Below are 12300 nucleotides of genomic sequence, written 5' to 3'. Positions count from 1 at the left end.
ATTAGCATCACATAGGTCGAAAAGATCGTAAATATAGTAATAAAATTAGTCCACACCACGCTCTTACCTACAGGTCCGCAAAACTAGTAGGGTGAGCTATGCCTCAGATAATGAGGCAAAACCGTGGTTCTCGTCTTCGCCGTCTGCAGCGCTGCCCCCTTGGGGTGAGCCAATCATAAATCAGATCCGAACAGCCGATTTTTCGGAATCAACAATCCTGAATAACACTCAAAAATGAAGAAAGATGCGAATAAAAAATGATTGAGATGTTTACTAGCATTCCATGGCGGGCGTGATAATTGTTTTATTTTAACAGAATCCTCAAATGTTTAAGTCAATAAAATCCATAAACATCAAGCGAGGGCTCACAACTTTTGAGACAGTTTGAGATCTTGTGTAGATGATCCACCGTTTACACACTTTACACTGAGTTATGAATTGTCAAAAACTTCGATGAGCAGGTTATCTTATCGGTATATATCTATATCTATCATACCCCGGGCCAATGGCGCCCCTAGCGGATGGATAGAAAACAAGACCGTGTGCCTCACTAACGGTGACACCCCCTACCACTCAAAAGTGCCGGAGTTACCAGACCTGTACGTAAGACCGTGGTCCACACGATGAAAGTGACCGATCCGCGCTTGCGCAGTAGAATGAAAAGTGACGCACCTAAATGATAGTATATTAGAAGTTAAGGAGACTATTTCGAGAATTGTCAAAACTTTTTTTTCATAAAATAACGGGACAAAATTGTCCTGAGCTTCTCTCGATTCATTACGCGAAAATGATAAATTACAGATTCCTAATGTTTCAGCTTATTTTTATTCAACGAAATTTGATACACCCATTTTAATAAACATAATAAATTAATTAACACTGCACATTAATAACAAAAAGCTTTACACGTGTAAACATAAACACTGCACGAATTTTGCCACATTGAGGTTAGAAAATAAGTAGTAACAGTGTGTCTGATCTAAATATATATATATATGACTACGATCTTTTTGATCGCAGCGCCGCCGTTTTAGGCCGGGATTTCGTGTTCATTTCTGAAGCACGCTGTGTCCACTCCTTTACTCTAGTCTCCCTGCAACGAACGACGCGCGCACCACGCAATGCATTGTCGGAAATAAATGGAGACCGGCAGGAGATTACGGTGAGAAAAGCCAGCTTCTTCGAGTGATTAGAGTCTCGTCGAAAAATAATCCGTTCCTCATCTAGACGGTAAGGGAATTAGTATTTTACAGTCTGTCCATGAGCTGCATGCTTGGCACTTAGTGCTTTTATTTCTCCGTGTTTTGCTGCGATATTACACTAAACACGCAGGTTCTCGTATATCCATCGTAATTAGTAGATTTATAAACTATTTTCACTTAGAAACTCAGTTTTTTTTAACGAAATGCTCTTACCGTATCTTGGCTGCTATTTCACTCGTACTGTGAAACATCCTTCTATTTCATTATTTACCTAATCTTATTGCTGTTTCAAAAATCGCTCGATATCTTTACGCGACTTGTGTCCGTTCATATCTTCCTTGACTAACCTGCTTTTGTATTCGATGTAATCATAGTGCTTTACCTCAGGTCGTTTTCAGACCAAAAACCTCAATCTGCCTCACAATTTACCTAACCCAAACATATCTGCCTAAACTGGCCCGTCATGATTATTCAACAATTTAACTGAACTTGGAACACCGCGTTCAATATTTCAGGTTAGATTGCATTATTAGCTGCCTTTAGAGTATGCAAAGTTTGATCTTTTATAAACCAGAAATTTCAACAAAGTAAAAATGTCTATATAACATTTTATTTGTATTTTTATATGTTTACAGTTTAGGAGCAGTAAACTAACGGAGCAATGTCCGATTCCAGTGATTTGGATCGGCAAATTGAACAGCTGAAAAAATGCGAGATTATCAAAGAAGCCGAAGTTAAGGCTCTCTGTGCTAAAGCTAGGGAAATCCTGATCGAAGAAAGTAATGTGCAGCGAGTCGACTCACCCGTTACTGTAAGTTGGTCGTTGAACCCGTAAATGTGCCAATATTCGATGAATTCCAAAGTCACTATAAATGCGTGAAGCGTATCAGAAATCTGTTTGAAATTTCATTAACTTATTTTTTAAAGTGAAGACCACATTACTACAACAAGATTCTATTAGTTGTACGATTCTCAAAATGTATTTCACCTAAATATTGATGGCAGAATTGAGAACACAATTGTAGGCTGCATATTGGTCCTCAAATTCTACACAGAACACTCAACGTTTCTTTTCTCTTCTGAGGAGTTAAGAACACTAATTTCACGGGTTCCCTTGCAGTAAATATAAAAATCCACTGTTTTCTCTTAAACCCAGCCAATATTAGCTGTTCGTTTGATGACTTAATTTTTTTCATTATACAATTGTTAACCTTTAAGGAAAAAATCGCCAGAAAATTCTAATATTTCATGAATTACAGTTACAAAATGGAGATGTCATACACTTTGCAAGAGTTCGTAATTCCTATAATTGATATTAATCCTGATTTTCATAGAATTTGGCATGTACCTTCTTCTTATCATTTAAATTTTCCACATTTTGCAAAATTTTTTATCAATAGGCTGAAGAACATCAAAACGATTTTGCCTATTGAAAGTCAATCCTAGACTTTTCTGTAATTCCAACTCCTAAAAACCTATCGTTCTCCAGGATCTACTTCCCAGTCTAAAAATTGCTTCAAAAAAATGTCTCAGGCAGATTATTCACAAATTAACAAATTTTTTGTTGATGAATACAAAGTTTTACTTTTTCTTTTAATCTTTTGAATTGGTTAGCAATTCATTCCAACAAGATTAACCATAAATTTATATTTTTTAGGTTTGCGGTGATATACACGGACAATTTTATGATCTAAAAGAGTTGTTCAAAGTGGGTGGCGATGTTCCTGAAACGAACTACCTTTTCATGGGCGATTTTGTTGACAGGGGATTTTACAGTGTTGAAACATTCTTGCTTCTTCTTGCTTTAAAAGTACGATGGTATTCTTACAAGAAACTTCAGCTATATTGATTACACACTATACATTAAAAACTACTAAAAATAAGTATTAAATAAATGATATAATAAATATGTTAAGCGAAATATCAGAGTTAAAAATTTAACGAAAGTTATCCAGTGTACACAATTATGACTCTTTTTATTTTCAAATCGTGAATAACAATGTTTGCAGGTTCGCTATCCCGACAGAATAACCCTGATCCGTGGTAATCATGAATCGAGACAGATAACGCAGGTTTATGGTTTCTATGACGAATGCTTGCGCAAGTATGGAAGCATAACAGTGTGGCGATACTGCACAGAGATATTTGATTACCTGTCCCTGTCGGCGATAATCGATGGAAAGATATTCTGCGTTCACGGTGGTCTTTCGCCTAGTATTCAAACACTGGACCAAATTAGGACAATAGATAGGAAACAAGAGGTATGTTGTTTAATACGGATTATGCTTTATCTAAAAATTAGCGTCAATGCAAATTCTATTGAGCATTTATCAAATTACTATATTCAGAGCTAAGAAGAGCTCTTTGAAAAAACGAGAATAGAAAATACTGCAATCACCTATAAAGTACAGGTTACATATTGATGGTTTATTTCAATTAATTTGAAAATGGTTGAAAATCTAGTAGCTTCATTCAATTTCATTCCACAAAAGCTCATTTTATTCGTAAGACCATTTTCTACAAAGTCACTGAAATAAATTTTCTTTTTTCCTCATGTCGTTAAATTAGATATTCACGGATTGCATCAGGTGAAAAAAATGTTTTAGTTAATTTGTAGGAATTAGTCTCCTGAATAAAATGAGCCATCATCGAGTGAAATCGAGCGAATCTACTAAGTTTTTAACCGATTTTGAAGTAACTCGAAACAACGCAGCGATATTTAAGCTTTTGTTTATCATGTCAGTATTTTCTACTTTTGTATTTTTGAAGAGATTTTCTCACCATATGTATATAATATCTGCATAAATACTCTGAATACAATTATTTTGCAATAAAATTGATGAAAAGTATTCATTTATGGCTGACCAACTACCTTGAGATTTTGTCACCACCACGAATTCAATTCAATTCGTTCACAATAATTTCAGGTACCACACGACGGTCCAATGTGTGATTTGCTCTGGTCAGATCCTGAGGATACGCAAGGATGGGGCGTTTCTCCTCGAGGCGCTGGATATTTGTTTGGTAGCGACGTTGTTGCACAGTTCAACTCTGCTAATGACATAGACATGATTTGTCGAGCCCATCAATTAGTCATGGAAGGGTACAAGTGGCATTTTAATGAAACAGTCCTTACGGTTTGGTCAGCGCCAAACTATTGCTACAGGTAATTTTTCTTCTTATATAATTAACCATTGAGTCACTGTAATACCCTTCTATACAATTTAACAACAGTATTCAATCAAGAGTATCAAAATATTGGGAATGCGTTTTAAAAATATTTTCTCAGAGATAAATCTTATATTTCATAGAAGCTTCTGATGACAGGTATTCAATTTTTGTTGTCTGATATCACCTTACCACTTCAAACTTTTGACCTTACAATCAGCTTCATAGTCTACTACCTTGAAAATATCTGAAACGTAGCGTAATGCCAAAAGACACATTTCAATCATTTTCCTGATTGTCGAGATTTTATCGACACAAAAGTGCAACAGTAATACCACACTGAACCCGATACTCTAATAGACAGACAGATGGAATTTTTTTATTTCAATACTGATCAATTTTAAATGTTGCATTCTTACTTCATACAGATGTGGTAACGTAGCAGCGATATTAGAACTGAATGAACACCTCCAAAGAGATTTTACCATATTTGAAGCAGCACCGCAAGAGAGTCGAGGAATTCCGAGCAAGAAGCCTCAAGCTGATTACTTTCTGTGAGATTGACTTATTTGGCAAGCAACGTGCTGCACTGCAGTTAAACCTCGACTCGGAGTCAGTTCGTATCTTTACGTTGGCTGAAATTGTACTAATTTTGAATGCATCGGCTTAGTACGATGACACGGTCAGAGTTTAATTGTAAACAGCATCTAAGTGGAAGAAAAATAGTCTTAATTAAACCAATATGAAGTAACGTATTTCCGAGCAGATTTACCAATCTTGCGATTTCTAGTTCACCATGTTATTCCGCATTGGATTTCACCGTTTTAAACAAATCTTGGCATTTGTTGTATCAAATTTGTCCTGTCCGTAAAGGGTTTTTCCATTTTGTAGCCAAAATGTCGTTAAATCTTGCGAAAGGAAACGATTATACGTTTGTTTTCGGATCAATGAGCCTTAGTGCTTAAGTCAAAAGTCAGTCGAAGAGAAAAACTCGTTCAAAAAATCTGCAATATTGTTTGCACCAATGATAGCAAACGCAAATAAAACAACATCCCTACTACGTAATAGAAATGATTATTAGCAAATTCGGATCACACACTAAAGTCGTCAATAAGGTTGATGAAGTGAAAAGGTTGCATAAATATAGTGTTTCAATCAATTTACTCTGATGTTTTTCATGGAATTCTAATGTGTTTGTGCTCATTGTACTAGCTGTCCAAAATTCCACAAATTGTGTGAAAAACATTCCAGAAATTTCACATTCTAGTATACACTTACAATACACAAATGTAACTGTTGACGAACATCTGTTATATCGTACTTATATAAAAATACTTTTATTCACTCTGAGGATTACTTGAAGTAACATTTTTTCTAGGTTATTTAGAAATCTCTATGATGAAAAAATAATGCCATAAACATTAGAATCGGATTAAAAAAAACTCAGTTTTGTTTTTTAACGTTCTAATTATAAAACTTTATCTTGAATTGTTGATATCTTAGCTTATGTTATTCGGTTTGTTCACATTGATTTCCATTACACAGATATTAATGGTCTTTCATACGCGTTTACCACAATTGGTGCACATAACATTGTTGGATATTTTTGAATGGTTTCTTATCTTCTGCGAACGTTTAATGCAGTCTCTACGGCCCATTCATCTGCAAAAGCACATGTGCTTGTGAAGTTATTGTGAGTTTACAATTTACAGCGAGGGATGCTTTTGGCCCAAAATCTATGATTCAATGTCCATTGTTATAGGACTTGATATTGAATAATAAATGCATTATATTAAGAATATCTACGTGAAAATATATTGATTGTGAATTCGATCAGACAGGATCATGCTGTATCTAAATTTGAAGCATTTAAATGGAATGTTAATGTGATTTTAAACTTTCACTCTCCGCATTACACCCAATTTACGTAATCGGTCACAAAGTTTGTACAAATCCAATATATTCCGGAAGGTCTGTTCAAATGGGTGATTTTAAAATTGCGTTACATACATACATACATAAATACATACTTTTCGAATAACAGTCGTTATGAGATCAATGAACCAAACTTGAAAGTCTGCCTAGCGATAAAATTGATTGTAATGTCAATTCCCCAGTCACATGTCAACTGATATTTCTTTTCAATATTGACTTATCCGTCATTGTAATAATACGCCTACCACTTCATTTAATAAACAGTAAAAGTAATTATCACTTTTTACGTACTGTCAAAGGGTATATTATTATCTGATGCTTGCTAGAGCCTGTTTTTTAATTCGTAAAATAGAGCTAATCGCGTTCTAGGTAGTAACTATTTTTTACCGACTATTGTAGACTTATTTTAAACTAGTTTGTACGTAACAGTGGTACAATAAAATTAAAGAATAATTTTTACAATTACTTGGTTCTTTTCGTTGTGGTCATAATCCTACGATTATTATTAATGCTATTATTAATAATGTAAATAAAGGGACATTTGTACGTCTTTTTCTGTGAAAGTTATAATCTAATATTATTCTTTTGAGAAAATTCTTCTCAAATACGAATGAAAAAATTTGGACGAGGGATAAAAAAAAACTTGTCCAAAGATAAAGTGAAAATAAAATCATAATTGTTGTTTTTAATTGTACAATGTGTCAAGTGGGTGGATGTTAATTATCTGCCAATAACTCTCGAGAAAAAAAATTGTGAGACAAGTAAAACATAAGAGAATTACTTAAATAAGTAATTTTATATTACTTTTTTTGACCGAGTAATTTTTTTATCGCCATCGCAGTGAGATCTGATAATCGAGAAGTGTGTGCAGGCCATACAAAAGTTACTCGGTCGGTAAGATTAAGTTTTAGATCTACGACGAAATTCCAGTAGCTAGCCGGTGTAAGTAATAAATTTCCACAATATACTTCGACCACGTATTACAGCAGCTTATCGTCATACTCATACCGTCATTGGAATTTGCGTTACAATCCATTGTATGATCGTTATAATCGACCATGTTAAAATTACCCGTGCATTCGGTATTGTGTGAAGATAAAAAATTTCCCGTCTACTTCTCGAGTGACAATCTAACCGCGGACTTATGTCGATTCGATTTCAAGAATTCAATCGATAAAATAATTGTATAAATAATAAATTACACCGTGACATCATCGTCGAGTTAAATTCCCAAGTTCGCACACACGTCGAATTTAAGCATCACAATACTAACCAAGCAAAAAACATTTACGAATAATAAATTTTCAGGTTAATTCAACGCAACCCTGGTAATAACTTAGACCGTAGGTAATAAATTCGCAACTCGTCTAGTCAGCGATGAAAAGTTATATCGCATTGTGCTGTGATGTTCGCGTGTTTCTGCAAATGTGAATGATTTTAGTGAAAATCATCGACGGGGCAAGTATATTCAATATTTTTAATTTATTAACGGTGATGAAGCAGAAAGTAAGAAGCGGAAAACGGGGAAAAATAAAAATCGTTCGCATACGCGTGTTCGGTGTTGGTAAATACAGCGGATCCGTACGCACAAACACGACGGCGACTGTCAAATTAAGGCGGTTCCTTTGCTTTGTCCATCTACATTAATGTCTGTGATGTGGAAACGGTTATTTATTTGGTGAATTGCATGATTTCCTAGCAATTCTTCAACCGAGTTAAATATCGTTAATTGATTTCTTGCCTATGTTTATTATCACCCGTGATAAGGTACTTAATCTGTGATAGCTGCAGGTTGCACCACCTACATTCATTAACTGCAACGAAATAAGGTGTTTTCATTCCCCCATTTTTTGCTGCATACTTAAATTCAGTCTTATATCCGCATGTTTGTCTTTTATGAACGAACTCCGTGACTCGTCATAACAGCAACAAATGTTGTAGAGCTGAATCCTTTCTGCTTTTCTGTGGAGTCTTGAAATTGAATATTATATGGCGTTAATATCGAGCAGACGAATTTGAATTTCAATGTTCGATAAGAGCAGCGGTAGACCTTGAATATCAGTTTGCTAGATATTGGAAAGTTCTTTTGCGAGCATGAATAATTCGTTTCATCATTCACTAGGCTTACTACTTTCGCTTTTTTTATATCCAGCCATTTATATTCAGGCTAAAAAGATGCTATGGCTGCCTCGGGATCACGGGAAAATGAGGAGGACCTAAACGGAGACTCGGGGTCCGAAGCGAGCAGCATCTTTCAGTCTGGATCTGTTATTTCAACTGTACCTGACAGGCATGGCTTTCTGGGAGGAGCGCAGTATAGTCCTGAACCGTAAGATTGACACTCAATAATCCGCAAAAATTCAATCAATTTCATTCTCCTCTTACCACTAATTTTGTTAATATTAAAATTGGTGGAAATATTCTTGTTACGCTGACATAAGTTTGGTTATTATTACGATGCTTACATGATTGAGAGTGGGGGAAGTCCCTATTACGAAACAGGATAAGATAAACTGATTGTTAGTTCAATATTTCATAAAAAGAATGATTAATCCCGATAACCGCCACTTCATACAGTAAATAAAGGTGGCTTATGATCCATCTCACAGAGTTCTCCTCAGACTTACTTTTTTTATATCCTGGTGAAACTTATCCTCAAGCTAGATGATCAAATTACCAGTTGTGATATTGATACGGACAATAAATTCTCGCTGTATCCTAGAAAAAACTGCCCTGTGATGTAAATTTATATCCTATAGAATTTGGCTTCTCACTGTGATCATTTTTTATTTGCAAAAAATCGTTTAAAGTATAATTTTTCCTTCAAATATTCATTTTGAAGGAAAAAGACACTAACCGAACACGTTTACTTAAATTTAATTGATTATTCTTTTTTACACTTATCACAGAATTTCTCCAGTGGTGTCAAATATTTTGCATTTATTTTTCAAAGCAAGCAATAAACAGTCTTTTAACAGGTTGTATAGCAACCGGGAATTCTTGGAAAGTCAGGAATTAAAGTGCCTTGAAAAGACAAGAATTATACAGGAATTTTCCACAGCAACTGGGAATTTGCAATTAAATTGCTGTTTCTACATTCACCTGCAGAAAAACGAATTTTTAAAAATTAATACTTCTTCAGAATATCGCTGTAATTTAAAAATTTTTAAAACATAGAAAGTAGAAACATATAAAAGTCAAAATGTAGATTGGTTGGAGTATAGAGAATATGATGGTGTTCAGTGTTAATTATATCATGACAACACACAAGCGCCATAGAAATCATTATATACGAATATACGGGAGCAAACATATTTGAAAAAAATAATCAGAAATATACGGAAATTATACGGGAATCATTTATTCTGATATCACTGGACATCCTGTTCAAAAATCTGCTCAGAACTTGAACCTTTACTTCCTTCTATAGCCTTGTAAATCGAAATGTGAAGTGTATATCATCAGATATTCAATAACTGCCTAATGACTACTGATTATTATTTTTCGAACAGAAGACAGATTGTGCCGCCAGAGGTAATACTTCGAAGGGAGCGAAAATGGCTACGAATGTTGGGAAAATGGAACAACTTTATGTCAGCAAACTATCGCAAAGTCAGAGAGAGATGTCGGAAGGGAATACCACCATCTGTGAGGCCACGTGCATGGCTCTACCTCTGCGGAGGAAAACTGCTGATGGATGAAAACCCGCACTTATATGCAGAGCTGATTGCCAGACCTGGAGATCCAAAGTACATTGAAGATATACGGAAGGATCTTCACCGGCAGTTTCCTCAGCATGAAATGTTTGTTGAGAATGCACCTGGCCAACAAGAATTGTTCCAAGTTCTCAAGGCCTACTCCATTCTCAACAGCAAAGTCGGCTACTGTCAAGCTCAGGCACCCATCGCAGCATTTTTACTCATGCATATGCCCGCTGTACAGGCCTTTTGGTGTCTCGTCGCGGTCTGCGACAAGTATTTAGTGGGTTACTACAGTCAAGGCATGGAAACACTGCAGCGTGACGGAGACATTTTGTTTGCACTTCTAAAGAGGGTGTCTCCAGTTGCTTACAAACATTTGGTCAGTCAGATATTTGTTACACACATTAGTTATAATCCTGGTTTTTCCGTTTTTCTGGTTGTAAACTGCGAAATTCTCATGGATGCTTGTCGCTTGTTATTACAGAAGAAACAGAAGATGGAGCCAATTTTGTACATGACTGAATGGTTTCTATGCGTTTATACGCGAACATTACCCTGGGAGAGCATTTTGCGTGTTTGGGACATGTTTCTTTGCGAAGGAGTAAAGATTATCTTCAAAGTTGGACTAGTTTTGCTCAAGGGTTGTCTGGGCCGCTCGACTCTCACCAAACACTGTCCAACCATGTATGAAACTCTTCAACAATTGAGGAATCCTCCTCACCAGCTCATGGAGGAGGAGATGCTCGTGAATCAGGTAACATTTTGACACTATTCCGCAGATTATGTCATTAAAGGCATGGCCACTTGAGCACTATCGATTAAAATCTTTGTAGAGACTCAGTGCTTTTTTGTTACCAAAATTCCGACTTTGTCACTCTAGCCATTTTGACAAATTCAATGGCGATGTTAGGTTGAAAAAAGCTAGCACCGTCACAAATAAAAAATGAAGATTAAAATACAATAAAAATGGTATATTTAATTGCTAATTAGTTGCTTAACCTTTAGGCTGCAGCTTGGCCAGTATACAGATCCGTTTCAGCAATTACGCGATCAGTATTTACTTCTAGAATTAGTTACTCTGTAAAACTACTGCGTGATTTTGTTACTTGCGTGCATTTGGCCGAAAACCATTACTAGTGTGATAAAAATACGGAACGAAAGATATTTCGCGTAATTTCGTATGTTTATCATACTAGGGGTGGCTTTCGGCCAACGTCAGGTGAGTTACGAACTCATGCCATCGATTTTGACAAAGCAACTAATTCTAAAAGTAAATACCGATCGCGATATTGCTCACATAAAGAATATTGTGTAGTTTCATATTTTCACTACACCAGGGGTAGTTATCCAAGCTGGGAGTTGATAATTTCACATGTATTTCTTCGTGAAATTCAAGCAACTAAATAGTAGCTAAACATACCATTTTTATTTTATTTTCATTTTCATTTTTTACTCATGTTAATGCCAATTTTTTTCAACCTAGTATCGCCATCCATTCTGCTAAAACGACTGATGCAAGAAAGTCAAAATTTTGTCAAGAAATTAGCAATAAAAGAGCACTACATCTCTACATAGATTTTAATCGATTGTCCTGAAGTGGCAGTGTCACCTTTAGAGACACTCACAAATAGGGTAATGAAATGAGTTTCTTACAAGTAAAAATTCATTCGGAATGGAAAGAACACTTATTGTTAGTATATGATATCCATATTTCACTCCAATACAGATTCATAGACTGAAATTGAGTGAAGAAGACTTTGAATATGAGCACCAGAGGCAAGTGGTTCGTAGAAAATCGAAAGACCAAGCACCTCCGCAGCCTACGATGAACGGAACTGACTGATTGAAAAAAGAAAGCATGAAAATGGAATCAACAGCTATCAAGAAAAGCTCTTGAACATATTCCCTGAAATACGATGTGCCTTTTCCACAAGTATATCATATAGGTATGCATGTATATGTAATGCACAGAGTATGAAGTCTGTTCATCATAGTTAATTGAAATATTAATTCATATTATTATTATTATGTTATTAATTATTATTATGTTATTAATTATTATAATCTATGTTGAAGAATGAAAACACGGTGTTTTATGCACATTCCCGCAGTAGATAAATTACATACTTAGTACCTTTGTTCTATTCACATTGTTATTACGATTGTTGATAATACAAAACAAGCACAATATTTTTGTTATAGCTATATCATATTATTTAATATAAAAACAAAGTATTTTATTGTGCTGTATCATCATTATATTATTATTATTATTATTATTATTATTATTAAAC

The 12300-nt window shown here is 35.1% G+C and overlaps 2 protein-coding genes across 4 annotated transcripts; both read left to right on the top strand.

The window, feature by feature from the left end:
* Positions 1-1079: 1079 nt before the first annotated feature.
* LOC124298033 (serine/threonine-protein phosphatase 4 catalytic subunit) lies at positions 1080-6578 on the top strand. The gene is made up of 6 exons (XM_046749591.1): positions 1080-1230; positions 1838-2013; positions 2860-3012; positions 3212-3463; positions 4130-4368; positions 4799-6578. The coding sequence occupies exons 2-6, from the start codon at positions 1864-1866 to the stop codon at positions 4926-4928; spliced, it is 924 nt and encodes a 307-aa protein (XP_046605547.1). The 5' UTR covers positions 1080-1230; positions 1838-1863; the 3' UTR covers positions 4929-6578.
* A 325-nt stretch (positions 6579-6903) lies between these two features.
* On the top strand, positions 6904-12196 carry LOC124298032 (TBC1 domain family member whacked). Of its 3 annotated transcripts, XM_046749587.1 has the most exons (6): positions 6904-7247; positions 7614-7763; positions 8472-8634; positions 9818-10385; positions 10491-10760; positions 11733-12196. In XM_046749587.1, exons 3-6 carry the CDS (start codon positions 8486-8488, stop codon positions 11847-11849), a joined length of 1104 nt encoding a protein of 367 aa, XP_046605543.1. In that variant the 5' UTR covers positions 6904-7247; positions 7614-7763; positions 8472-8485; the 3' UTR covers positions 11850-12196. The 3 variants fall into 3 exon arrangements, with proteins under 3 accessions (XP_046605543.1, XP_046605544.1, XP_046605545.1); XM_046749588.1 differs by lacking the exon at positions 7614-7763; XM_046749589.1 differs by lacking the exons at positions 6904-7247; positions 7614-7763 and adding an exon at positions 7814-8134.
* The last annotated feature ends 104 nt before the right edge of the window (positions 12197-12300 follow it).

The sequence above is a fragment of the Neodiprion virginianus genome, chromosome 2, assembly GCF_021901495.1.
Source record: "Neodiprion virginianus isolate iyNeoVirg1 chromosome 2, iyNeoVirg1.1, whole genome shotgun sequence".
NCBI lineage: Eukaryota > Metazoa > Arthropoda > Insecta > Hymenoptera > Diprionidae > Neodiprion > Neodiprion virginianus.
Note: the sequence above shows the minus strand (reverse complement) of the source record. Positions and strands in the feature narration are given on the sequence as shown.

Coding starts and splice junctions, on each gene's coding strand:
- LOC124298032 (XM_046749588.1), top strand. CDS start 8,486: ATGGCTGCCTCGGGATCACGGGAAAATGAGGAGGACCTAAACGGAGAC. Junction 10,386..10,490: donor CAGTTGCTTACAAACATTTG/GTCAGTCAGATA, acceptor TTGTTATTACAG/AAGAAACAGAAGATGGAGCC. Junction 10,761..11,732: donor AGGAGATGCTCGTGAATCAG/GTAACATTTTGA, acceptor ACTCCAATACAG/ATTCATAGACTGAAATTGAG.
- LOC124298033 (XM_046749591.1), top strand. CDS start 1,864: ATGTCCGATTCCAGTGATTTGGATCGGCAAATTGAACAGCTGAAAAAA. Junction 3,013..3,211: donor TGCTTCTTCTTGCTTTAAAA/GTACGATGGTAT, acceptor CAATGTTTGCAG/GTTCGCTATCCCGACAGAAT. Junction 4,369..4,798: donor GCGCCAAACTATTGCTACAG/GTAATTTTTCTT, acceptor TACTTCATACAG/ATGTGGTAACGTAGCAGCGA.